Raw genomic sequence first — 27,762 nt, 5'->3', positions numbered from 1 at the left:
ACTCTAGCTTGAAGTTTCCATAGAAGACATTTCGTTTGTTTAAGGGACTGTAAGGGGGGAGACATCACTGCGTTGCGAAGCTGATCGAACAAGAGGAAGGGGAGGGTGTGTGTGTGTATACATCTATATAAGTGGAAGGGGAGGGTGTGTATATATATGTATAATATGGTGGCAGGAAAATGGGTTGTCACCGCGCCGCCTCGCGATTGCACCGGCTCTAGGACCGCTCGGAGCGTTCAGGCCTGGAGGTGGTATAAGGTTTGCAGTCTCCCTACTTGCCGGCAGTTGCCGGAGAAGATTGCTTTTAAGTGAAGCGGCCGTGCCACCCCCTCTACGCCTGCTTCTCTCCCCCCCCCCGTTCCCTCCCCGATTGATCGCGTCCTGTCCTTAAGTTTGCGCGCTCCTTTCCGCCACCGCAGGGGTCGCGGCGGACGTCGAAGAGCCGCTGCCGCCCCAGAAGGTCCTTTTGCAAGGCGAGCCCAAAAGCCAAGGCAGAAATCCCGGCATCGGCGCGCGGGCGGGGCGGGGCGGGGAAGGGAGGGGGAGGCTCGCGCGCCCCTCTTTCCTCCGATGGACTTTCCAGGTGTCTCTCCGGCGAGGCTGATGCGCAGTGACATTTGTGACTGGAGCGCCGCGACGCGCCCAGCAAGCCCCGTCGGCCCGGGGAGGCGCGGAGGATCTGCACGGCGCCACGGCTAATTGCGGTGATTTATGTCCCTTCCGAGGAGCTTCCACGTCGGCGCTGAGGTGGGGGAACATGCCAGCCGCGGGGGTCCCGCAGCCCCAGCAGCCGCCCCGCCTTGAACCGGCGCCGCCACCCGCGGCGGGCAGCCAGCGAGCGCCTCCCGCCTCCCGCCCAAAAGTTTGACGCCGAGAAGCGCGGCCGCCGCACCAGGGGGACAGCCCGAGCCGGGCAGGAAGGGCGGAGGCGGGGCTGGCGCGGCGGCGGGACTCTCGGGGCCGCCGGTCTTCTCCATCCCCCGCAGCCGGAGTCCCGCACCCCGTCCGTGGCCGCCGCGGGCTTCTCTCCAAAGGGGCAGCGCCGGAGGAGTGGCTAAGCTCGGCGGGCGCGCAGAGGGTGCGCTGAGCGGCCGCTCGGTGGGCTGCCCCGCCAGCTCTTCGCCTCGCCCGCTCGAGGCTCGCTGGCTGGCTGGCTTCTTTGGGGGGGCGTGAGGCGCAACTTTCGTGAGGCGACGGAAGGCAGAAGCGGCAGCGGCGGCAGGAGCAGCGGCCCCGGGGAGGAGCGGCCGAAGCCAGCCGCCTGGTCTCCCCCCCCCCCCCCTCGCGCCTCAGTGCCGGAGAGGGCTCGCGCCCCGGCCTCGGCGCCCACAGGGTGAGTAGTAGTGCGCGGCTCCAGCCTCGCCTTTTGCCCTCGTTCGGGCCAGCGGCGGGAGGGAAGGACAGGCGGGCGGGCGGGCGGCGGGAGGAAACTTTCCGAAGAAGCGCCCCCCCCCCCCGTTCCCGGGCTGAGGGGAGCATGGGCGCGCAGGAAACTTAAGGTGCCCGCCAATCCACCCCAGTCCCGTCGGAGGCTGACGCTCGGCTGCCTGGCGCGCCCTCCCCGGCGACTCGCGAGCGCTCGGCTGCCCGGCTGCAGCGCGGAAGAAGGAAGAGAAGAGCGGCCCGTCGGGAGGCAAGTCGCGCGGCTCGCGGAGATCCGCTTCGGAAAGTCGCACGGGAGAAACCCGAGAGCCGGGCTTAAGTGGGGGGGGGGCATTAATTTTTTAAAAACATATTTTGCGCCTCATGGGCCATTCGCATCATCGGGTTAGGACCAGGAGCCTTTGAATCCTCCCGAGCAGGAGATATACGGAATATAGCTATAAACAAACGGGGTTATTGTGATTTTATGGCATGGTTCTCCCCCCCCCCCCGGCAGGAACCAATTAAGAGATTTTAGAAGAGGAAAAGGAGATCAAACTTAGATTCGAATAGAAACTGCGCCCTCTACTGTCCCATCTGGACGTTTTCCGCTGGGAAGGTCTCGGAGCCCGATATCGTGGCGAAAGGGAGCAAAGGTGCTTCCAAAGGATTGGTCTGAGGCAATTGACCCGCTATAGAACGGGCAGAACACGTTGAAGGGCAGAAACTGATCTCTCTTCCTCCAAAGGGATGGGGCTATAAATGTTGTAGGCAAGCAGTGGCGAACTGCAGTGCATTAGGCTCCTTGTAGGATGCCCTCCATTCTGAACCATCTTCTACTGATAATTAAATACTAGCTCATATGGAAACCTTCATTCTGTCATGTTGCTGACAAGGATATGGATAGTTTAGGCTTTCTGTTTTAAATTCGTGTGATTAGTGAGACTTTTTTAAAAAGAAGGGCAGAGACGTCCGTTTGAACAAGAAAACGAAAAGATAAGCCCCCTACCCAACTTTCAGTCTTATAAATGCAATTGTTAAAAATAATACCATTCCTTCAGAATCATCAGTAACATAAGAAGGAATGAAGCCTGGAAATAAAAACAGAGCATGGACTACTAAGTGTGTGTCAGGCATTCAAAATCTAAACAGTTCTTTTCAGTTCTATGAATAAAGATTTTGTTTTTCTGCACGGGGGAAATATAGATACACAACACAGCAACAAAAGGTAGGGGTGGGCCAAAGAACCCTGGCTCCAGTGGAGCTAGGAGTTTGCACATTCACTTGAGAAAAACTTCTTTAAGTTTAACTGAAATGCCTGGCAGTTTCTTAAATCAGCCAGATCCTATTCATCCAATCCAAAATAAGCAAATAAAAGCAAATAAAGGCAACAGATGATGGGGACCGGCAATGAAAAAGTGAATTCAACAGATAGAACTTTCCAAGTTTGTACATCAGAGTCAAGGGACTGAAATGAAAAGGCCTTGCGTTAATTCCAAATTTGGCAACTTTTCCCCAAATATTACAAAAGGGGGGGAATGAATAAGCAGGTCAGGTATTGGCAATCTGAGGACCGGATATTTCCCAGGGTTTGCATGTTTAAAGCACCCAACAAATGAAGATTTCTTATGTGGAGAATCTCCTGAGAAAGATAAATGCAGATGTCTGTTACATGACATTCTTGTTACTATAAAAGAAAATACAGGCAAGTAATTTATAATGTTTCCCAGTAGACAACATGCTGTGCATACTCCTCTCTCTGAAGAAGCTGACTGCACTATGCTGTCAATTAAATCGTTACTGTTGTGGCTCATATATGAATATTTTCATAAGATCTGGGTATTAATGCTTTGGTGAAAGAACCAGCTTAAATCACACCTGAGAATAGCGCAAAATTAACTGTTTGAAGCACAGAAATCTGTTAACAAGACCAGGTATGCCCCCCCTCGCAGTAGTTTTTTGCATACATTTAACATCTCTAAAATATTGAAATGTTTCTAGAAAATGCAGCAAAAGCATTTGAACTAATCCTGTTCCACTGTTACTCATGAGTACTGGAATGTAGAACTATGCATAGGATTCTAGCTGTAGCAGGTGCTTGCTTTCCAGCAACTTATTTGTTACAGTTTTAAAGGACTGGCTTATTCCATAAATGATCTGATTGGCCATGTCAGTGCAGTGACTAACAGTTTCAAAAGAAATTAATTTCTATACAAGCCACTAAAAGATTGAGACCTGTTTCATCAAATTACAGTGAGTGTTTCAAACAGTTACTAATAATATCGCCTTCAAATGGAAGCACACGATTCATGTTCACTTTGTTTCGAATACTGATGCTGCAATGCAAGATACATACATGTATATGTATATGTATATGTATATGTATATGTATATGTATATGTATATGTATATGTATATGTATATGTATATAATATAATATAATAATGCTGGAGGAAACAAAGATCTGGGATGCTGGTTTTAAACAGGTTCCGAATCACTGTTTTTAATGATGGAACTTCAGATTCTCTCTCTCTCTCACTATGCCTTAGAATTCCTTTTTCCTTTACAAAAATAATGTCTTCACCTTTTTAAAGTTAAATAAAAATAAGGTAAAATTACATAGATTAGCCCCCCATCATCTTAGAGTTCTTAAGTTTGGATTTTCCTGCCTTCCATTATTTGTACGGTTCTAGTTAGCATGTTCGGAGAACTAATTTAGCATTTATGAAAAGTGGTTGGTTGGTTTTAAATGAAGAGATTTCACATACATTATGATAAGCCAGGTTTCTCGAATGGTAGGGCACCATGGAAAATTGACATTTATCACCTTTGATCCATGTCTGAGGGCACAGTGTGTAAATCCCATTATATGTGTGCTCCTGTTTAGCTTGTAAATGAGACTGGTTAAGCAATTTTTAGAAAAGCAGTGAGCTAGTTTTAAATGCTGACATTTCATATATTCTAGTGGATCTGATTTCTTAAATGCTAGGAGAGAAATGAAAATTTGTGTGTTTTAATTGCTTATTTGTATTGTGCTAAAATGGTTATCGGAGAGCACATATAAAGGGATTTCAAAGAAAATCTGTAGAAGATTCATGCACAAATTTAGTATATATTCCATTTTTATCACAGTTTTATAATATGATGTGGGTTACTTAACAGATAAAGATTTCTTTAAAAAAAACAACCCTAAACTCTTTTTGATTTGCATGTGACAGTGTAATAGTGGTTGCAAACATAGGCATGCTGACTTTTAGAAGTAAGTTCAGTATGTAGAACTGGGACAGAGGTACCAGTGAATATGGCTAAAATAAAATTATTTGGATATTTGGGTTTTATTTTAAGGCAGGTCTCTGAATAGAGACAATCCTTACCCGGAGAATGGACCTTACAGAACTCTCAATGAGAATAGTTTTCATAATAGGAAAATTACAACTGCATGTGAAAAGAGCAGGTTGCTCACAATGGACAATCCCGTTATATTTATGCACAAAGGCTGAGAAGAATCAATTGTTGCATTTTACAACAATGAATTACAGCTGGAACACACTTTGGGGGTCTGAGTTGCATATAAGATAGGCTTGCATAATGGATATAGGGCAGGAGCTATCCAGACATACCTAGGAAGAGATTGCTGCTCATTTATGTAACTATTTCTGGCTTGGGTAAATCATTTTGAAGGAAGGGTGTGTATGACGGAATGAGCGGCGTGAGGAGGGGGCACTGATGACGGTAATATTTTTGAAGCTCTGTCAAGCAGTCACAACAGTGTTGGTCACCACCTGTGTTTTCCTGCTCTTTGGCTGATTAGGGAGATGCCTGATGTTGTTTCAGTTTGTAGGGGGTATGGAAGTGCATGTGGAAAATTCAGGGGTCAGCCATAGCATTGAAGAATTACAGGAACAAAGTATAGCTTCAGCTGATCATGGCACTATTGAATATGTTTAGCATAATCCATTTTTTGAAAGCGTGTTGCAGGCAGAGAAGATGTCAATTTCTGTATATGGGATTCTGTGGATCAAGTCACTTTAACACAGCAGCTTGCATGATCAGATGGTTAACAAGGGCTATAAAGTCAGAGAGGATTAAAAAACAGGCATCTGTCATTTGTTAACATGGGACACTTGGCTGTGATGAACCAAATATGTATGTTTTAACCCTCAATATAATCCTTCCTTGCACTGTTTACTATATAACATCATAGATTTTAAAGTTCAGAAAGGTACAAATCCTAGAAATACTCACATGCTAATCTGATTAATTTGGATTGCACTAAAACTGACTTCCTTTATAAAGAAATCTGTGGTGATGAAATCAGTTTGCACATTTTGAAAGCAGTCATATCCTTATGGCCAGAGCAGAGAGAAATCTTGACTTCCTTAGTGACTCCTACATACACAAATACAACACAGGTCATGTGATACACAACATGGGCTGTATGATGCTGTTACCAAAGCTCCAGTGACCCTTAACATAACACTCTTTAGTCAGTATCTTCCTCTGTGTCAATGAGAGCTCATTAATAATGAGATATTGCCGAAGTAGCTAAGATATGCTGTGTTGGCGCTTGCCAAAGCATGACATTTTTAATACATTAATAATATGTCTGTAATGTAATGGAAAACTATTAATCACATACTGGATAGGTGCCATATTTTTAGCTATAATTGGCTCCTCCTTGTCAAGCATACCACTTGCATGTTTTGGCATCTGTCTGATACTCAGATAACCTGCACCATCTTTTCCACTTCCTCCTTGTCAGCACACTGAATTTGATCAATGCCATAGTCTATAATTCTGTATAATGGCCATCATTATGACTCTTCACTTGTTTTAATGACAATTTGTTATGCAGGAGAGGGGTGTAGCCTAGTGAGCAGAGTAGGCAGAGTTGCATTTTGTCTCCATATTCTGCCTTGGTGGTTCTGGTTGTATCAGATTTACATTCCCATTCTAAACAGAGTTTCATCTATCTAAATTTTTTTTAGTTAATATACTTAGAAGGGTGTAACTCTGGTTAGGTTGGTACTGTTAGTTCTAATTGCAGAAAACATAAAAAGAAATAGAGGAATTATTATTCTATAGTTTAAAATAATGCTACACAAACGTTCAGTTTTTGTTTAAATAGACTATTTAGATACCTACTTGTACTTGAGTGAGTTTCAATAAAAGTAGTGGTATGTACTGTTTCCTTGTCCCCCCCCCCCCCTCCACAAACCTTACTATCAGTGTTTTCAAGCTGCATTTCCTCCATTATGCGCCACTTTTTGGGTAACCATGTATATTGATTTTTAAAAATCATATTACACAAGAAAGGAAAAATAATTCCTGCACTAAGCTTTTATTTCACAGTGATAATTCCGAAAATTACAATCAAATTCTCCCCCTGCCCTCTTCTAGTAATTCCAGAACAATAGTTGTACATTTAAAGCATGATATAATTTGATGATTATTTAAGACAAAGTATATGAAAGGAAGAGATTTGCTGAACATGAGGATGTGCAATTAAAATGATATTTACTTGGTGACATTTTAAAATTTGAAGTTTCAGTGTTCTTTTACTCATTGATGAAAGGAAATCCTGCCAGTCGTCACGTTATCTAATACAATGCATCCCATGTAACAGCTGTACGATACCATTTTATGAAATGAATATAATGGGAAATTGCACTTACGTCCATAAGGCAATTATTGTAATTTGCTATGGAAACACAATTCAACCATCTGTTGGCACTGGAGATTGTCTGTAGCTAAGTTGAGTTTAAAGACAGTGCCTTATTTGGATGGAAGGGACATGTTTACAACATTATTTTGAAGGCCAGGTTCCCTTTCAGTGGAAGTGGGAGTTTTGGAATGAGCTATAAGACTTAAGGAGTCACCAGAATGGTGTGTTCTTTTACATAGATGTAGCATCATAAAAAGAATTCCATGACTAGCTAGCTAAAAGATCAGACTTAAAACTGGTCAACTGGGGTAAGCAGCTTTATGTGGCAGCAATTCGCTTTCATATATTTATGTGATGATATTAAGTTAGGTGAGGTAGTGGCTAGAGACATAGAAGCGTAAAAAGATAATACACAGACTCTCCTGCTGAAAAATGTTCCAAAAAGGAACAACTTCCTTGGAATCTGTAATTATCCTGTTGCTCAGTACTCTTGAAGAAAAAGAGGCTGCCACATAAAAACACTTCTAACTTTTAAAACACACACATAGAGTAGTAGCTTTGTTTTTTGGACTGTAGTGTGTACTAGAGATGGCCGTTTTCTCCATTGTCAGGGGTCACACTATTCCACAGCAAGTTGCCTGGGGTTCAGAAGTGTGTTTGCCTCTTAAAATGGCCATTTAACAATAGCCAAACAATTTAGTTATTTGTATACAGCATTAAGTGTATTTTACTCTAGGAGCCAGGGACAGCATTATATAGAAAATGCTTGTTGTATACACAGTCCAAAGACAGATGCTGTGTTAATGTATGGAATGTCTTTATTTCTTACGATCTGAAAAAAATCCTTTTAAATAAAAATAAAAATGGAAAGGCTTTCAATCTGATTGCAATTGTGCAGGGTACCAGTGAACAGAATATTTACTTTGGATATCTAGAATTGGTCTGTTGAATGCCATTTTACCAACTTTGGCAATGATGCATTGCAAAGTTCACAAAGTTCACAGAGACTTAGGTTTCTTTTAAATGTTGTTTTTTAAATAATTTAAATTATAGCATGTACATTTATGTCTTGGTATAGTGTACAGAAAACAATGTTTGGAGAGGATACTTTTTGTCATGGAAGTTGACACATAAAAGGACACAAATAGTAATAATTTTTCAAATGAAAATGCAGAAGGCCTATATAAAGGAGGAATTGTTATTATTATAAGCTACAAATGAGCCAACTGTTATCTTTGTCATTAAACACAATTAAACAAAAGAAGTGGAACTCTTCCAATCCTAATGAGAAAAAACCCAAGGAGACAGAAGTGTGCTTATAATATCTCTCTTATTAAGCTAACAAAAGCTGAAAAGTGTACTCAACATTTTGAGCTCTCTGAGGCCCTCTTTCCAGGAGATGAAAAGCGCACAAGTTGTTGTCAGCCTTTTGTCAGTGTAATAAAAGATCTACCACCACTGGTGGGCTGAGATTTCTATCCCCTATCCGGTTATGAAATATGAAAACTGTTTAAGTTCTTTTGCTTGCATTCAGGTTTTGCCAAGATGGAAATAATCATTTTTAAGCAAACAAAATAGGGGGGGGGGGAGGGGACTTGCAAAAAAACATTACATATCTGTCTTTGTTAGAGAGGAGTTAAATCCCTCACATCAAAACAGTTTGGGCAATGAGTGATTCTGGTACTTTGTTCACTCCGGCAAAGCACCTCCAGTAAAGGTTATCCAGATTATTCCAATTTGCCTCCTATTGCATCAAGCTTTTTGAAATGTCAACATGTCATATATTTTTCTAATGCATTGATCCTTGGACAATAACTCTTACTTTTATTGTTTCTAAAAGGGTGCTGGTGCCAGAAGAAAAGAATGATTGATAGCAGACAGATGTGGTGCTATAGATGCTCATCGTTTTGCTCTCCCAACTGATTTATCAGTTTGGCTGGCTGTTCTTCATGAGTCGGGAAGGAGGAGGATCGCTCAGGGTTATCGACAGCAGAGCTGAAGACTGGCAACCTTGCTGAATTGTCATCTGCTTTTGGACATTATTTACATGCACAATTTTAAAAAGCCCTGACAGATACATTTTAAGAAAAGGATCTTCCTTCAAGGTTTCTCTGAGCAACATCTCATCAGATATGCTAGGCGTCCACCAAAGTTTCCTCCTGTATAAAGAAACCACTGTAATCTAACTCTTCCTTTCTGGTTTGGTACACTTGTCACAATAACGTCAGTCTGCTGTGTACATATATGTACAGTACTTAGATCTCCACTGGTCACAGCTATAGAGGCACATTGTGAAGGATTTAGAGATGTATTTGTCAAGATTCTTGTCACTTCATGCCCTTTGGGTTACTGTGTCTTCAGTGATGCAGCACTATCCTTCAGTATGGGGACATTATGATGAATGTAAGACCCAGATTTACATAGAGGATGGGAAATTTTGGGATTACACGGCATGTCAGCCAGAAGCCATAGACATGATGAGATACGTGAAAGTAAACTTGGATCCTTCTGATATAACATGTGGAAATCCTCCAGAGACCGTATGCGGAATGGTAAGGCAACTATATATATATGTATACTGCAAGAGCCAAAATGAGTGGCAGTTATCATCAGTCTTGTGGCCAAGGCCAAGGGGGAAAAAACTGCATCACATTCTTTGTTGTGGGTCTGAAAGGCTTCTGGCAAAAAAGCCTCGAAGCTGGGGAGCAGAAATAAGTAGCCATTCAGTAAGTTTCTTCTTTGAGTCCAGTTGAAATCAATGGCGAAACTTTCACAGGTTCCAATAAATGAAATAGTGATGTTTTTCAAAAGCTATTGCGTTGTCAGGGACTGTGTGTGCGATTGCAAGGGATTCTGCAGTTGTTTAGGACTAAAATGAGGTTGATAGCTTTAAGCATTGATAGCATCATACAGTGGTGCACAAGACTTGATACTTTGTCGGAAGAGTTTTCCTGTGAAGACGTTCACATCTGTATGGCTGTAGGCTCTTGGGTGAGTAAACCAATGTGTTTGGCTCTCCTGCAGACATATTTATGAGCGTTGCTTTAAGCATGATGGTCATCTTTATTCTGGAGATATATAAAATATGCTTTTGTATGTTGGAACTGAACTCAAAGCAGGTCTCTTTACAAGTCATATAAGTACTTTTTAGTATGAAAAGAATGACCTACCAGTGATGTAAACTGGTGTGGACAAAAAGGCTGGGGAGGGAGAAATACAAATGTTGGCCTTGTTTGTCAGAATTCAGCATTTCTGCACTCTGTTCCAGAATTTTTGCAGGTCTGGTTCCACAGGAATAGAACTTAAGAACTGTAGTATGCCCTTCAGCTTTGGCCTAGCTTCTGCTAAATTCATTCAGATGTCATATATAAATAGTGTGCATCCAGATCATGCCAATCAGGTATGAGCAGCCAGGTCAAATTGCATTTCTACTGAAGATGCCGGTGTTGCATACTTCGGGATTAGACTTGTAAACTATAGAAGTTCAGAAAAATATTAGGGTGAAAAGACAAAAATATACAAGGAAGTAGCATCAAAGACAGAATGTCATGTTGTCCAGGTCACTTAATTATTCACAAATAGATCTGTACCTGACATAAACTTGATTAAATTTTGGACAGTGCAAATGTTAGAACAGTTGTAGTGAAATTCACCCTGTGAAAGGTCCACCCAAATGAATAGAAGCTGTGCAAAAACTGTGGGTCTGTCTCTGGCATTCCCAGTTCTAAGGATCAGGGTAAGAGGTAATGTGAAAGTCTGAGTGTAGAGCACCATGAGGCCCCTCAGCATAGCAGTACCAGGAGCCATTCCAAGTGCTGAAACAGCTGCAGTAGAGGATGTGGAAGGACAAGAGTGCCTGACTTCAAGTTCATCAGGCCCTTGTGGGATTTTGAAATCACCACCCCGTAGGCTCTAAAATGAAGGCAGCTTTCCTAGGTCAAAACCAGGGATGCTTTCACATCTAGTTGTGTCCCTAGTCTGCTCAGATCACGTCATGTGCTTTTGAAATACCAAGCAAGTGTAGCAAAGAGTCTTCTCTTGAAAAATGGTTGGGAATTGCATCTTGTTGATATCTAAAATCAGGAAGATTTGGGTTTGAACAGTTATGCTTTTACAAAGACAAAGCAGTAATTGCAGAACCTTTCCCCAAGATTGTTTGAACCTGTTGGGTTGTAAATTAAACACATTGTAGATCCCCCCCACCCCCAGCTTGATAACTGGAGCCTTGTCAGGCTTCCATTATTTTCCAGCTTCTTTTCTGTAATGTTGGAGGCTTCAAAGAGCAGAATGGTATTGTAGTCTAGTCATGCAGATGTAGTAGAATGCGCTAGGAAATATATTGAATTCTGTAATAGGTTTATTCACACTCATGCTTGTTCAATAGTTGACACATTGAGAGAAAGAAATACTCTGTGTGTCTCATGGCTCTGCATTTGTGGTTCTTTAACCCTATAAAAATTAAAACACCTGAGAAATACATTCATGAAAGATTGCACTTCAGCTTTGGAAGGAGGAAGGATGGTTCAAGCAGAACAAACATATGTGGCTACTTGCCAAGTCACTTCTGGTTTCCAGGTGGACAGTTGTGGAAACATTAGGGCATATTGGTTCATTTACGTCATATATAAGCAGAACAGGTATGTGTGAGCAGGTGGGCAGATAACCATTTGGGTGGGCTAGTAGTTTTCCTGAGCTGGTTTGCAAGGTCGCCCTATTATTGAAATTGCTTGTAGAAGAAAAGTAGTTAATAACCAAAGTGAAGAACACAAAATGACAAATAAAAAGCTAGAACATGCTTTATAGAAGAATTAACCAGACATGAGATCCTGTTTGGCACAACAACCCCAGATTTAATTGTGTCCCTGTTTTCCACCCCTGTTCCATGCATTGGTGATTTTTAAATTTTTTGCCAGCAGTGTAAGAGAATGGTTGGGAGAGGAAGGGGCTTGGTGTGGGTAGGGTCTTGCACAGTATGTATCAAATTACCTGCTTGAGTAAATAACCAGATGTTTCTTTGGCAAAGTGTACAGAGCTTCCCCAGTTCCCATTTTTCCCTGTCAAAAGTTAGAGTATCCTGATGTTGAATAACAGACCTGACTATGCATGATGTGGAATGCTGTGGTAATTAGCTGGCAGAGTGCTATTGTGGTAGAATAGACTGTACTGTTTAAGACTGCAGGGGGGTGGGATTACATTTTATAAAATGGTCTCCACATTAAATATTACCTTTAAGTGTCAAAGTATCACAACAGTCAAATAACCTCTCATTCCAATAAGCTATTGTTATAATTTGCATGGAGTTTACATGGGGCAACATTAAAGATTTGACTATCCCCCCTGTAATTTGAAGCCATTTTGCCCATTCTAGCATCTTGGAATACCAACACCTCATTTTGTTGCATGTCTAGACTTTGCTTGAACTGTCTGTGTAATTCATAGTGGAATGTCACCAAGACCCTATGGCTTGATCTAATGGGAGCTGCTTTCCGTTTTTCAAAAGACTTACAAAAATGGGAAGAAAAGGACAAATGTCTCAGAATTTCATAGGTAATCAATACCTATGGATCATATCTGCATTGGTCTCTGCTGTTCAAGGTGGCTGAGAGGTACAGGCTCATGTTGAAGGTGTTTGGAAACAAGAAATGTGTGACAGTGGCTGGATTGCTACATTCTAATTATGATGAAAGTCTGCAGCTGCCTGGCTGACCTCTTCTCCTCCCCTGTATCTCAGTCAGCTGCTCTCAAAAGTCAGTGGATGCTTGAGAGTGGCCTCTAAAAAGCAACAGAAGTTGCTGCATCCCACACAATAATGTTAAATCATTTTTACTTGCCAAAGAGAAGTTTTGGATGTAATTGTCTCTCTGGTATTACAGTTATGCTGTAAAGGCTCTGACAGGCAGGCTGTAATACGGGGCCAGTTGGCCCGGAGTAGTGGTATATAACCCTAATAATAACTAAGTCTAATAATAAATAATGGAGTTGCAAAATTTTACTTTTTAGCATCTAGAAAATGGAAATCCTTATTCAAACAAAATGGATACTTTTAATGTTTTGGCATATTGTTATATCTTATCGCTGTTCTCTTTTTTATCTGTTCTGTGTAAATGATCAAAAATACTTTGTTCACTGGTTTCTGACCGTATTAATAGATCAGATCCAATTAGCTGTTGAAAAAAGCATCCAAGCTCTGATACCAATAGGTTGAGCTGGTGTACAGTTACTCAGGAAACAGTTTGTGCTTTCATTTTTGGGACAGGTTAGATGCGTGGATTCTCCCTGTTTTATTTCTTGGCCTTTTTAATGTGTTTGCTGTGGACCAGATTTAATTATAAATACAGGTTGAACATGAGGAATTTTTACAATTCATTGCAAATTTGGCAGATAATTTTCTGAAGTTTTAAAAAAATCTCTCTTTTCTAAGAAAAAGTTCTCTTTAAAAAAGAGATAAATGATATCTCTTTTAGGAAAAAATATCTTTTAAAAAGGGATGCACTAGGGAAGAACCGTTAGGAAATTGTCAATTTACCAAATCGAAATGAATTTTAGAAATCCCCCAGGTTAAATCAGCACGCAGAATGTCACCTGGTGCAGAGCCAACACATGCAGGATCTTTTGCAAGATGTCAGTGCGCAAGATCACATATGCACATTGCTTAAAATCCTCAACCAAAAGGTTATACTGTTGTCATCAGGGTTCCACTCTGTATTGCTATTTATTCAAAGTAACTATTGGTTAGATCACAGCATAAATGCATGCTGAAACCAAAAGTCACATGGAGATGGGGATAGATATCTCAACCATCCTTTCTTGGGAGCCATATCTTGCGCCTTATTTTTAAATATTTGTGTCAACATGCCTATGGTGCATTATGCACGGAGGGGAAGGTCCGCCTTTTGGGTGGGATGGCGTTACCTAAAATCACCGATAACGCACGGCGCTGGCTGCAACCGGCTGCAGATTCGGTGCATGCCGCCAAAAAGCCGCGTTAGCGAAACGCGGAAGAAAGTGGAGCTTCCGGGAGACCAGGTTGTGACCAGAAGCGGCGCCATGGGCGCCGTGGGCATAATCGGTTACTCTGGGTTTTGCCGCCGTTGCGTCCCGTCGCGTGCGTTTGCTTCGCGTCTTCCCCCTCCGCGTTTTCCATGTGACCCGAAATCGCCGTTTCGGCGGCCGTGCATAATGGGCCTATAATTTGCAATGACCTAGCTGTTTGGTGGCTCATTAACTGAAGTGACAATAGTAAACTATTTAAAGATGGTACTATGTAGAAATCCCTAGGTAGCATGCATGGAAGGGGAGCAGTGCAGTTTGCAGGGAACCAATTGCAGTCAGGAGTACAGGTTTTGAGGACCAGAATAGTGACAATCAATAGAAGAGATTTGCTCTTAGTGCTTTTGGCAGCCTTGGCTGTCACATCCCAATGCAACATCTGAGCGGCTTAAAATTGGTAACATAATCCTGGAATTATCTGCAACCAGCAGCTATTTTTTTTCTGAAGAGGTTATACAGAAGCTTTGAAGGAGCCTACAGACAGAGGAAGTCATGTACGTTTGTACAATTTATGGAGCACAAGTGCTGATAGCGGCAGAAAAGCGAGCCTTTGAGTGCCGCTATGGATTTCATAGCCAATCAAAACTAAATTAAGAAACAAAGATTATTACAAAGTCTTCTGTGCGTATAATTCTGGCATAATGTTATGAGTTGGGCCTTAAATGTTTCCCTTAGAGATTTTTGGATTCATTAATGTGTCAGGCCTTTCATTACAAGTAAGCTTGCATTACTAAACTTTTAAGAAAATAAAGGACTCTCTGGCGTCATTAGCAATGCCATGATTATGTTTACTGAAATAATTAAACCAGTGGTTTCCATTCGTCAGACTAGTTTAGATGGCAAAATGCAAAATTAAATGGGGGTGGGTTGGGTTGCTATAATAATATATGCTTAGGTACCGAAGGACAACAAATCAATACAGCACTGCTGCTGTAATATCAAGAACAAATCTACTTGGGAAGGTTGCTGGCTAGTAATTTATCATGAAGGGGAAAATAACCAATTCAGGTTGTATGCTTTCCATTACCCTTATATGAAATCTTTTAAAAGTGTAAGCTTGTCTTTATTTTTCTTCTAATTTGGTAAAAAGCTTTTCATGCTTTTTTATGTGTTCACAAGTCCTAAGCCTTTTATTAGGCTGTGCTTGGTTTTTTAAATTGAAGTTGTATTTTTTTTACCCTTACGGCTTTGCAGTTTTGTGTTTTTATGAAGCATAGAGTCATCCGGAATATTTAGAGATGTAGTGTAGAAATTAATGAGTTTAATTTAACACAATTTTTGTAGAGGGCTGATTCTTCTGTAAAGCTTCTATGAATGGTGAGGTGTGGAGGCTTGGTAAGCCTCTTGCTGTGCATATGACTGTATGTGAGCAATACACATGTATGCCCAATTAGCATGGTATTCCGTTGCTTATTGGTTAGGCACACATAAGGCTATGTACTGTATGTGGCAGTTGTCTTCAGTCTGTGGTATGGGACCCTCAGGTAGATCATGAGGCCCCACTTGCTGGGTTGCAAGCCCAATATAAGCAGCAGAGTTTTTTTTTTAATGCTGTTAGTGTGCATAGGTAGAGAACATGCATGTCACATGTTCTGCTGAAACAGAAAGGTTGAAGACTGTTGGTCCCTGGCATCCGTCCTTTGTTATTGCATTCACTTTTGGTTCAAAGATGATTGAGATAATTCTTGGGATTTATAGGATCAGATTAACACATGAAGACTGATGCTAGTTGCATATGTTTAATGTATAATGACAGTTTCCATTTGTCAATTCTTTCCCCATTTATTTATTTCAAATTATTATTTATTTTATATGTGTGCTGGATGTCCTTTATGCGTTTTGTATTTGAAGTAACATCCCTTGTAGTCTTAACATAAAATAACAAAATATTGTTAATATCAGTAAACGTAAGTGGAGGTTTGCTGTGGGATGCATGCTTATTTTGAAGCAAAAACTTTAAAGCGCCTTTCATAAATCAGAACTAAGGACTCACATTCCAGAAAAATCAGAGCAGACTGTCCTTTACTAAAAAGTACTTACAAGCATATTTATAAATTATTAAGAGGATTATTTTCTAATGATTCAGCCATTAATTTGTGTTTCTTAAAAGAATGGATTCACCTTTAAGAGTATGGGGAAACATGCAATTAAATAAACATTTGCATCTGCATAATATGCATTTTAATTGGAATTAGGATTTATAAACAGATATGCTACTGGAGTGACTGATTACCATATTGCTGTAAGGTTAAGGCACTTCTGTAAAACAAAAGGGGATTTTTTAACAGAGACATACTGGAGGAACAACTTCTGAAGCATGAGTTCATTTGTTCATGGATACCTCTATGATCCAGAAAATTATACGTGAGTAGATGGGACTGTATAATGCGACCTCAATCAAGCTGTTAATATTTCATATTCTCTGACTTAAACTTTAGATGTACTGCTGTTTGCCAACCATTGAACTCCATCCTTGTCAGTACTTTTATCTGAATCATGGTGGAAATTTTAAAACAAAACATGCTATAAAATTGTATACAGTTTCATTTGCAAAGAAAATAAGCAGTTAGTCTTCTGGTGTATTTAATCTTGTTATAGCAAAGAATTACCGTATATACTCACATATAAGCTGACCCGCATATAAGCCAAGGCAATTTTACCACAAAAATCTGGGCAAATGTATTGACTCTCATATAAGCCGAGGGTGGGAAATGCAGCAGTAACTGGTAAATTTACATTAATTGAGGCACCAGTAAGTTAAATGTTTTTGAATACTTATTTCAAAGAAAAAACAGTAAACCAGCCCTGTAAGTGCAGAATAAGGGCCAGCAAACCTGAGCAGAACAACAGTACGCAAAATTGGCAACCTATTACAACAAGTACAACAGCTACCAAACTGTGAGAATGGACTACTCTACCAACAATTGCAGTGCCCCCAGAACAAAACACTGAAATAAAAGAACTATAAAACTCAACACTGAAATAAAGAACTGTAAAAATCAACTTTTAAAAGAAACACAACCCAACAAGAAAAGGCAAACAATGCAGCCCCTCAGAAAAAAGAAATAAACATGAGAAACAGTAAATCCCAAAGCACCCCCAAAACCCACCCACTGCACCCACAGAAACCAAAATAATAGTTTGGAAGAAGTGAAGGCAAAAGGGAAAAAAAGATCAGAGTCCCTCAGTCAAAACGTTGCTGTCCTACAAGCATCCACAGCAAGAAAGCTTCAGCTTGCAGGAGGTTTGCAGAAGCAATGTAATGATATCTGGCCGGGAGCAAGCTGTTATTTCAATTACCGTATATACCCGCATATAAGCCGAGAAGTACTTTTTCAGTGTGAATACTGGGCTGAAAAGCTCGGCTTATACATGAGTATATATGGTATTAGTGTTCTATCTCTTGAGAGAATCTTTTAGGATGCACAGTTTTTGCATTTTGAATAGCACTGCTGTGGTATGACAATAACAGAAAAGCTTGAGCCTCCATGCTGTCTTGTAGGTATTTCAGGGGAATCTGATTGGCCACTGTATAAAAAGTGGCTGCTCTAGATGGACTAGTGGTGACCTAACATAGACCATTTACGCACTTGAGGTTTCATGCCGGGCTGCAGGCTGGAGTTTTAGTCATGGCAGGTTGCCCCACCTCTTCCTGCACCCACATTGGGGGAGCATTTGGCCTGGTGTGTTCCTGCACGTGAGCTGGGGCAGTGAAGTTCCCAGTGCATAAATGGTCATAGTCATTCTTTTACTTTTAAAAATGGTTTTCCTATTAGTGATTTCATGTCCGTTCTCTATATCTACAAAGTCCTTACTGTCCACCTAGAGTGACCATTCATGAGGAGACTGAATAGAAGTGGATGCTGGAATAGTGTGTGGATACCAGAGCGGATCCTTGATCCAAACTATTAACTCAGTCAGTTGCACATCTTGATCCAGGATACAGTGGAATGGGTTTACACCTAATACGTATAATGTCTTTTCCTTGCATCATGCTTTTTGAAAAGGAATTGTATCATTAGAAACATGTCAGGAATGCCTTTTGAGGCCATACTTATCGCTCACTTATCTTATTGCATCCTTTGATAATTAGTGTGTTATAATTAAAAACACAGAGACAAATACATTAAATGATTGAGCTCTGTGCATGCAAGTCCAACAATTAGATCAGAGAGGAACCATGTACAACACCTGTTTGTGGATGAAGTTGCACATCCAGCTAGTGATATAAGCCAGAAGCCTCCTTCTGCCCTTGAATGACCTTGAGCTGAAATGGAGGTTCATACTTCTCTTCTAGTGGGGTGAGCAAAGAGTTTGCCTCCTTTGAACATAGTATTTTGTCTTGCACCATGCCTTATAATCTACTGCTGAAATCGCCAAAGGCAGGGGGAACCCTTATGACTTATAAATAAATCAAGTTAGCAACTGAATAGTTCAGCTAGAAGGACACAAGCCCCCAATCTTCATGTGGCATTTAACTTTGAAAAATTAGCAGTAATCCTAGATGCTTTATCTAACAGAGTGAAATAAAGAAGGCTTGGGATATAAAAATATTAGTCTCTTAAGAGCAAAATGTTCAATAATATCCTGAAGCAAAAATATACATAAACACATCATTTTTAAGGTTATGTTTTTAGTATCTTTTTGTCTCTAGAATGTAGTAAACCCACACGGGAGCAGTCACTTGGCAGTGACACTGTCTTGATATTTAAGTCCTGACAGTGTGAATATAATTAGAGAGAGTAGCCTTTGAATGAATTTTAATAACACGTATGCCCTATGAAGAGAATAGTTTCTTGCAATTTTGGTTATTAATCTCCTTCTACTCACATGCTTAGTCTGTGAGGAAAAGCTGCTGGAGGCATGGCACCTGACCAAATAACTAACTATGGCTGAAAATTGCATAGTAGTGGGAGTGTGTGTGTGTGTGGGGGGGGGGGGGATATCTAATGGCTAGAGTTACCTCCTTTGTTTCTGGTGTTCTCCAGCCTGGCTAAATCCATTTTAAGGTGAACTGCATATATAACGGCTATTGGATCTGGCACTGTGTGCATAAAGCAGGTGTGTATCAACATGCTTAGAATGTACGTTCAAGTGTGAATGCTGTCCATCCTGTGATTTATTCTCCAGCCACAGGTAGTTGTGCATAAATACCTACATTTCAAGCATGGCTGAAATAGGTTAGGATAAATGACCTTTTGTTTTTTTAAAAAAAGGCAACAGCAAAAAAGGAATAATAAAGATTTGGCAACCCCCCTCCCACACACACACACACACACACACACACACCTAGGCAGTAGAGGAAGATGGGGAGCTATATGAGTGCAAGTTCTGGTAAACGGAAAAGAAAGGAGGAGGAGGAGGAGCAAAAATACTTTTACTTTCCAGCTATCTTCATCCCCCCATCTTTCACTGTGCTTCTAGTTTTGTGGTTTTATCAACCCATCTTCATCTGACTCTAATACACTGTGAAGAAGGGAGTACCAAACATTCATGTGAAAATTGGATCACTCTGATTGTCATAGCTGTTTTTCTAAGAATCATATTGTGACTGGGAAGTTGGCCAAGATATCCAAGAGTTCCCTTGTTACAGGACCATTGACAAACCAAAGGTTCATTTTCCAGAACATGTTGAGAGTTAGTATCTGCATACAGTTTTCCTAATGGCTCATCAAGGGTTGAACCTAAACTGTGTGGGATCTTTTTGTTTGGGCTGGTAGGGAGGATGTTTTGTATGATATTGAACATGCTGTTGGTTCTGAATATTATTAATGTATTTATTTTCAAATTTTTATACCGTCACTCCCGGGAACACCAGCTTTTATAGAATACCAGTGGTTTATAGAAATCTAAAAATCCATAAGACAATAAAAACACAAGAAAACCCCCAAGAAAAACCCAAGATGATGGCAAAAACAAAAACAGGATATTAATAGTAATTGTTATAGTTAGGGATGCAGAAATTTATTCCATTATTCTGTAGCAACTTCCATCTTCCCATGTATTGCCATTGAATGTTGGGGACATAGAATCATAGAATCATAGAGTTGGAAGGGGCCATACAGGCCATCTAGTCCAACCCCCTGCTCAACGCAGGATCAGCCCTAAACATCCTAAAGCATGTGGCGGAAACTGCAGTATGTGCTTTTCACTTAAGGATTAGAAATTAATGGATAGTTGCAGATATCAAATGTATTTATTTGGTGCTTTATTTTCCTCCCTTCATCCACCACTCTTTACCAAGCTAGATTTTGTCTTAGGTATTTCCCTAGAAACATTTGTCCATGCAGTTTTTAAATTTTTAACAGAAAAATAGCAAAAGTAAACTTTAATCACATGTTCAATAGGTTGTGCCAAGAGGCAGAAGGAAAGCCTTTTAATAACTAGCTGGTTAAAAAGCCATTAAAAGGGGCTTTATGATGAGAAGAGCATTTCCATACCATTAAGAGTAGTGCTTTTCCATATGAGGGGGCTTTTAAAATTTTTATCTGTATAACTGTTCAGAGTCAGCATCTGAATTAAGCAGTATTTTTTTTCCTTATGCCCAATTCTAGGAATTTTGCTTCTGGAGAATATTAGCAATTGAGCTGCTCATAGCTGACATTTACAGAGGATGAGAGAGGAAAAATATCAAAGAAAAGGAAAAAAATCTAAATAGCAAGCTACTAACAAAAATATGACTCATCTTTTCAAAAGTATCATGTGTGCAGCCATAGGGGAAAACACTGCAGATTGCCATTCTTTTAGCAGATTAGAATCACGGATGTATGAAATTTGCCCCTTTATTCCTGGAGATATTTTCACATTCCTGCATGCTGATATTTCATGTTCAGGACTCTTACCAGCAAAAGTGAATTTAATTTTTTTAGAAAGCATATAAATCCCAAACATTGATTTTGTCTTCTTATCTGCAGTAAATTGACATGTTCCCATTCAAAAACTTAGTGATCTCTCTAAGTAATGTATAACAGATCTTATTCACTATTTCACAGTGAATGTGCAGTTATTAGTATTATTAATATTTTCTCAATAATACAATCCCTTGGATGTGCATGGTGGGTTGCAGTTTTGTAAATCAAACAGGTTACTCCCTGCCCCAAAGGAGCTTACAATATAATAACTACAGGGAGAGGCACAAAAGCATTTTGTAAGGAGGATTAGGGAGTTATAAAAAGAGCCCCGTGTAAAGGATCTGATGTAAGGAAGGTACTGGTGATGTTTCTTAGCTATAGATTATCTTCTGCACTCCGTTGCTGCTTTCTTTTGTAGATCTGATACCATTATCATCTCTATTACCTTTTCAGGATACTTATCTGCAACAGCAATTGCGCAGATTTTGTCTGGGGAGGGATGCTGCATAAAACTGGAACTAGTCATAGCACAAATTTAATTTATTGCCTCTGTACACAGTGTGGTGTTTTACCATCACTGAATTTTATATGTATCTTGCATGTACTAATAAATATGGTGGTGCATATATCTGCAAAAATATCAGTTGGGGTATGGTAAGCAATGGATTTTGAGTGTTCATATTTCCAGTAACCTCAGGCCTTACTACATCAGTTAAAATAAGCAACAGCCACACTCCTCATATTATCAGAAAAGTGCACTTCTGCACTTGTGCACAAATAAATTCATTCAAATATATACAAATATATTTTTTCAGAGTATATAAGGCTACCAAAACTAAAGCAGCATTAGTTCTGCATTTCGTATCATGATATCGGGATGTGCCCCCCCCCTCTGAATGTACATAGTAGACAGTAGCAACATATAGACAGATCTTAGTCATTGGACTATTTCACTCATCACAAGCCCCTTCCCCCCATCACAACACAATCTAATGTTCCTTTGTATCTGATGTATGGAAACAATGAAACATTATTTGGAACTGGGGTATGTGTGAAAATATTACACACTTCTCCCTATCAATCTTGTAGGACAGATTAAATACAAATATCCTTTGGAGTCCCAGTTGGTAACCAAGGACCTGGAAAAGATCACTCACTCATACTGACATTTTTATTACTCTTCAAAAATGTTGGGGTTTGATTGTTTCTCCTTTTTGGATTGACAGCCTAGTCTGCTCTAGCAAAAGTTGGCTGTTATTAACTGCTGACCTTGCTTTTGTTTGGAAACCTAAGCTCTTTGGACCCGCACAGAACTTCATATGATGCCTGTTTGTTTGTTGTATTTCTATACCGCCACCCCCCCCCCCCCCGAAGGCTCAAGGCGGTTTACAGGAAACAACAAAATAGTACAGGTAACTTTAGTATTGCTTCCCATCATTGATAAATTGTCAGAATTGGTCCTAAAAACAGTTACACTATTTATTTTGTAAAGTACTCTTGATGTACATGGTACTATGATGCATGCAAAACAAAGTAAAAACCATGCCCTGAAGGTTGTAGTCATTGTTTGACAGTGCAGAAAGAGTAAAGATGGGAAGGATGGGATGGGTAAGAGTTACAAAAGTTAATGTAAGCAAAAAACATTTGCATGCTCTTCCAGTGTGTTCTAGGGAGAATAGTATTTCAAATATTGCAGAATCTTTACTGATCTAAATCAAATAAACCAAGGTGCCATCTCTGTCAGAACTATAGATTAACCTTTCAGAACCCTTTTTTCCAATATGATGTCTCTGCCAGCTTGCTATGAAAGTGCTTCTTGTTGGAGCATCCTAAAACAAGTCCTGATAAAGTCTGTCTAATCTCATTTTTCTATTCTTAACCTAGATCAACATTTGTGGGGTTTTTCTTTTAACATATCTTTAGTCAACACACTGATCTCACTCTAGCTGCTATGGAAACTTAAGGCAGAAGAAAAGTAACACAGCACCAAGATTGTATCAAAACCATTAACACCACTATAAATTGAATGCCTTACTCTGTATTTATGGAAGGCCTAATGTGTCCCTTAGGCTTAGAGACAAAGACTATGGATATTAGAAATAAATTTGCCCAATTTATTCAAAGAGTTATCTCAGTGAACAGGCAGATAAATAAATATTTTCCATATATCATGATGTCAAAAAATAACACACATTGATTATTCATATAACATAGCCATTTGCTTCAAAAGTGACCAAAATGCCTGTTTGGGTCCATGGATCATAGTGTATAGCACCACCCAAATCTTGCAAACAGTTGTGCCAGCCCAGTGATTCTATCTCCACATACTTCCAGATTCTGTTTTCCAAGTTTACATCCTTCACAATGGAAGCCCAGGTCACAAAGGCAGCGCAGCTGACATTTTACTACCTCTGCCAAGCTAAGCTACTAGCGCCCTATCTGGTCCCAGAACACCTAGCCACAGTGATCCATGCAACAGTCACCACTAGCCTGGATTTCTGTAACTCGCTCTACGCAGGCCTGCCTTTAGCCTTGACTCGGAAACTATAGCTGGTCCAAAACGCAGCGACCAGGATCCTCACAAAAACACTGTGGAGGTCCCATATCCAGCCCATTCTCAATCAACTGCAGTGGTTGCCAGTTGAATTCCAGGTCAGGCTAAAGGTTCTGGTAATTACCTTTAGTTCAGTTCAGTTGAGAGTATTTGGGTAAATATAAAAGGAGTAGGAAATGACAGTGGTATTATTGTGGGTGTCTGCTATAGACCACCAAGCCAGTCAGAGAACTTGAATGAGATACTGCTAGACCAAATTACACAATTTTCTAAAAAGGGGGAAACAGTGGTCATGGGTGACTTCAATTACCCAGATATCTGTTGGAAGACCAACTCTGCTAAAAATGCAAACTCTGTTAAATTCTTAACTTGTCTTGCCGACAGCTTCATTTCCCAGAAAGTAGAGAGGGGAACCAGGGGCTCTGCTATTTTAGACTTGATTCTCATCAGTAGGGAAGAACTGGTAGATGAGGTGGAAGTAGTGGGCACACTTGGTAGCAGTGACCGTGTGCTTTTGGAATTTTCAATCGTGGGAAAGAGAAAACCTTTATATAGTTGTATGTATAGACAGGACTTCAGGAAAGCTGATTATCACAGACTTAAAGGTATGTTGCATAGAGTCCTGTGGTCAGAAAGACTTAAAAAGATGGGAGTCCAAGAGGGCTGGGAGTTTCTTAAAAGTGAAATACTGAGGGCTCAATCACAAGCAATTCCCTTGAGAAGAAAAGATGGAAAGAGCCTAAAGAAGCCAAGTTGGCTCCATAAGCAGTTGTCAAAAGATTTGAGGAATAAAGAAAGAGTCATTTAGGAAATGGAAGGAAGGCCTTAATACCAAGGATGAGTATAAACAAATAACCAATAATTGTAGGGGGAGTGTTAGAAAAGCTAAAGCTCAATACGAGCTTAGGCTAGCAAGAAATGCTAAGCATAACAAAAAAGGCTTCTTTAGTTTTATTTCAAGCAAGAAAAAGAATAGGGACACGATAGGAACACTGCGAGGACAAGAAAGTGAAATTACAATAGATGATGAAGAAAGGGCTGAACTGCTTAACTCCTATTTCTCCTTATTCTTCTCTTGTGAGGGAAATAGTGATCAATGTGGCAAAAATGTAACACAACACGGGGGACAGGAATGGTGGTCTAGGTTTGTGGATGAGCAGTCCACAAACACCTAGTTTCTTTAAATGAAACAAAGTCTTCTGGGCTAGATGAACATCATCCAAGGGTACTAAAAGAACTTGCAGATGTTATCTCTGAACCTCTGTCCATTATTTTTGACACTTCTTGGAGAACAGGTGATGTGCCAGAAGATTGGAGGCTGGTAAATGTTGTCTCCATGTTCAAGAAAGGGAAAAAGGAGGATCCGGGTAATTATCGACCCGTCAGCTTGACATCTGTAGCTGGTAAAATTTTGGAACAAATAATCAAAGCTGTCCTTGAGCAGCTGGAACTGAGAACTGTGATTTCTCAGACTCAGCACGGGTTTCACAAGAACAAGTCATGTCAGACCAACCTTATCTCTTTTTTTGAGAAAGTGACTACCTTGCTGGATCAGGGGAATGCCGTGGACATAGTTTATCTGGATTTCAGTAAAGCTTTCGCTAAGGTTCCACATGATATTCTTGTTCACAAGTTGGTAAAATGCGGTATGGATCCTAATTCTGTCAGGTGGATCAATAACTGGTTGACAAATCGTACCCAGAGGGTACTTTACTCTGCTCTGGTTCGGCCTCGCTTGGAGAACTGTGTTCAGTTTTGGGCACTCCAGTTGAAGAGGGATGTTGACAAACTGGAACGTATCCAGAGGGCAAAGATGGTGAGGGGTTTGGAGACCAAGACATATGAAGAAAGGTTGGGGGAGCTTGGTCTGTTTAGCCTAGAGAGGAGACGACTGAGAGGGGATCAGATAACCATCTTCAAGTATTTAAAAGGATGGAGGATGGAGCAGAATTGTTCTCTCTTGGAGGATATGGAGGATGGAGCAGAATTGTTCTCCCTTGCCCCAGAGGGACAGAACCGAACAAATGGGATGAAAATAATTCAAAAGAAATTCCATCTAAACATCCAGAAGAAGTTCCTGACAGAGTGATTTCTCAGTGGAACAGGCTTCTTTGGGAGGTGCTGGGTTCTCCATCTTTGGAAATATTTAAACAGAGGCTAGATAGCAATTTGACAGAGTGGCTGATTCTGTGAAGGCAAAGGGGTGGCAGGTTACAGTAGATGAGTGATCGGGATATGAGTGTCCTGCATAGTGCAGGGGGTTGGACTAGAGCAGTGGTCCCCAACCCCTGGTACGGGGACCAGTACCGGTCCGTAGATCATTCGGTACTGGGTCGCGGCTCCTCCTCCTCCTCCTGCCTGGATGCTGCCTCGGGGGCTGCCCTGCCACTCTGCCACCAGCTCACCTTTGGTGCTCTGAAGTGGCTGCCATGACTGGGGCTCCTCCTCGGTGTGGCACTGCGCAGCTGCTACTGGCAGCACCCCCAGTGGGTGGCAGGACATCAGGGGTGCTGGTGGGAAAGCAAGCAGAGCAGGGGCTCAGGCAGTGGCGATGTCCCTCGGCAAAAGACTACCCCCCCCCCGGGCCTCAGTAAAATTGTCAAGCTTTGACTGGTCCCCAGGGATAAAAAGGTTGGGGACCACTGGACTAGAGGACCCATGAGGTCCCCTCCAACTCTATGATTCTATGATTCTAAGGCCATATGCGGTCAGGGCCCAGTGTACCTGAGGCACCGCTTCCCTGCCTATGCCCCTCAAAGTGCCCTACGCTCCGCCATCACTAACTGGCTAATAGTCCCTGGCCATGTTTGGTAGATGTTGGGTTGTATTACTGTACAATTGTCACAGCAGGTGGAAGTGGAGCATGGGAAGGATCAATTTTGGTCCAAGATTGTGCGCTGGCCTCCCCTAGATTAAGGGGGAGGTGTGGATGCAGAGCCTGTTGAAGGCTTGCATTTCTGGGGGGCAGGAGAACCCAACAGAGGCCGATGCCCAGAAGGGTCACTCCATGTTGCCTCCCCACTTTTTCAGACTGCTTTTATGTCCAGGATTTTGGGCTGAATAGCCAATGCAACCAGTTGAGGGGCAGGGTGCGGTGGGCTGTCTTGTGGTTGGCTGACCACAAGAGGGCAAGTTTCTCTTCCCATGCTTGCCATGCTCCATGCTGAATAAAGGCTGTGGCCAAATATTTTATGCCAAATTATAATTGTCAGTGTCCTTATTGAGTGGTCAGTATCCCCCTGCAAGGCAAGGGGGTGCGTGTGTACAAAGCTTTTCATCTCAACTATGTACGGCACCACTTCTGGGGTTTCTTGGAGCCCAAAAAATGTTTCAGGTGTTTCTCAACAGTAAAAAAGTTGAGAAAGGCTGGACTGTATCAACAGCAGTTCACTATGCACCCAAATAAACCTGGTCATTCACAAAGGTCTGTTGTTGTTGTTGTTGTTGTTATTGGAGTGTCTCTTCATTCTGAAACACATTTTTCCATTTTGGTTTTTCTTCTGTCTTATTCTCCAAGAGCCTCTTGTGGCGCAGAGTGGTAAGGCAGCAGACATGCAGTCTGAAAGCTCTGCCCATGAGGCTGGGAGTTCAATCCCAGCAGCTGGCTCAAGGTTGACTCAGCCTTCCATCCTTCTGAGGTCAGTAAAATGGGTACCCAGCTTGCTGGGGGGTAACCGGTAATGACTGGGGAAGGCACTGGCAAGCCACCCCATATTAAGTCTGCCATGAAAACGCTAGAGGGTGTCACCCCAAGGGTCAGACATGACTCGGTGCTTGCACAGGGGATACCTTTACCTTTACCTTTACCTTTACCTTTTTATTCTCTCTCACTTTTTTCCAGTCAGAGTGGTGATAGAAAGTGTTGTCGCTGTCAAAGATAAATACATTTTAAAATAGTTTTGTTTTATTTTTGATACCTTATTATTAGACCATTCAAACAGAAATGGTGAAAAGGCGGTATACAAATATTTGAAATTAATGAAACATTTTGAGGCATCTGGAGAGCTGTGGTATAGAAATCTGAAATCTGAAAATAAATAAAAATGAAAAAATAGATAATGCAGCTGGAAGACAATTGAATGAAAATGAGATATCCAATGCTGCTAATACTATTAATAACATGTTAGCAGTAGTGAGAAAATACAGTGGAGTCCTAGGGCAACATTGTGCTATTTTAAGGTTTTATATGTGGACAAGTCAATGAGCTCATTTTTGATCTCCAGTTTGAACACAGCATCCACACCAAGCATCCTTAAACTTTCTCCAAATGGTTGTTTATT

At 41.1% G+C, this 27,762-nt stretch overlaps 1 protein-coding gene across 10 annotated transcripts in view; it reads left to right on the top strand.

Moving 5' to 3' along the window:
* Window positions 1–298: 298 nt before the first annotated feature.
* NTNG1 (netrin G1) overlaps window positions 299–27,762 on the top strand; it is a 269,958-nt gene continuing 242,494 nt past the window's right edge. For 2 of the 10 annotated variants that reach the window (XM_077332831.1, XM_077332832.1), the window contains exons 1-2: window positions 301–1,333; window positions 8,868–9,579. In XM_077332831.1, the coding sequence (XP_077188946.1) occupies window positions 9,334–9,579 (246 nt within the window). In that variant the 5' untranslated portion in view covers window positions 301–1,333; window positions 8,868–9,333. Of the gene's footprint in view, window positions 1,334–8,867; window positions 9,580–27,762 lie in introns of all 10 variants that reach the window. The other 8 variants (XM_077332836.1, XM_077332833.1, XM_077332830.1 and 5 more) reach the window with 7 other exon arrangements.

The sequence above is a fragment of the Paroedura picta genome, chromosome 4 (assembly GCF_049243985.1).
Source record: "Paroedura picta isolate Pp20150507F chromosome 4, Ppicta_v3.0, whole genome shotgun sequence".
NCBI classification, from domain to species: Eukaryota; Metazoa; Chordata; class Lepidosauria; order Squamata; family Gekkonidae; genus Paroedura; species Paroedura picta.
Note: the sequence above shows the minus strand (reverse complement) of the source record. Positions and strands in the feature narration are given on the sequence as shown.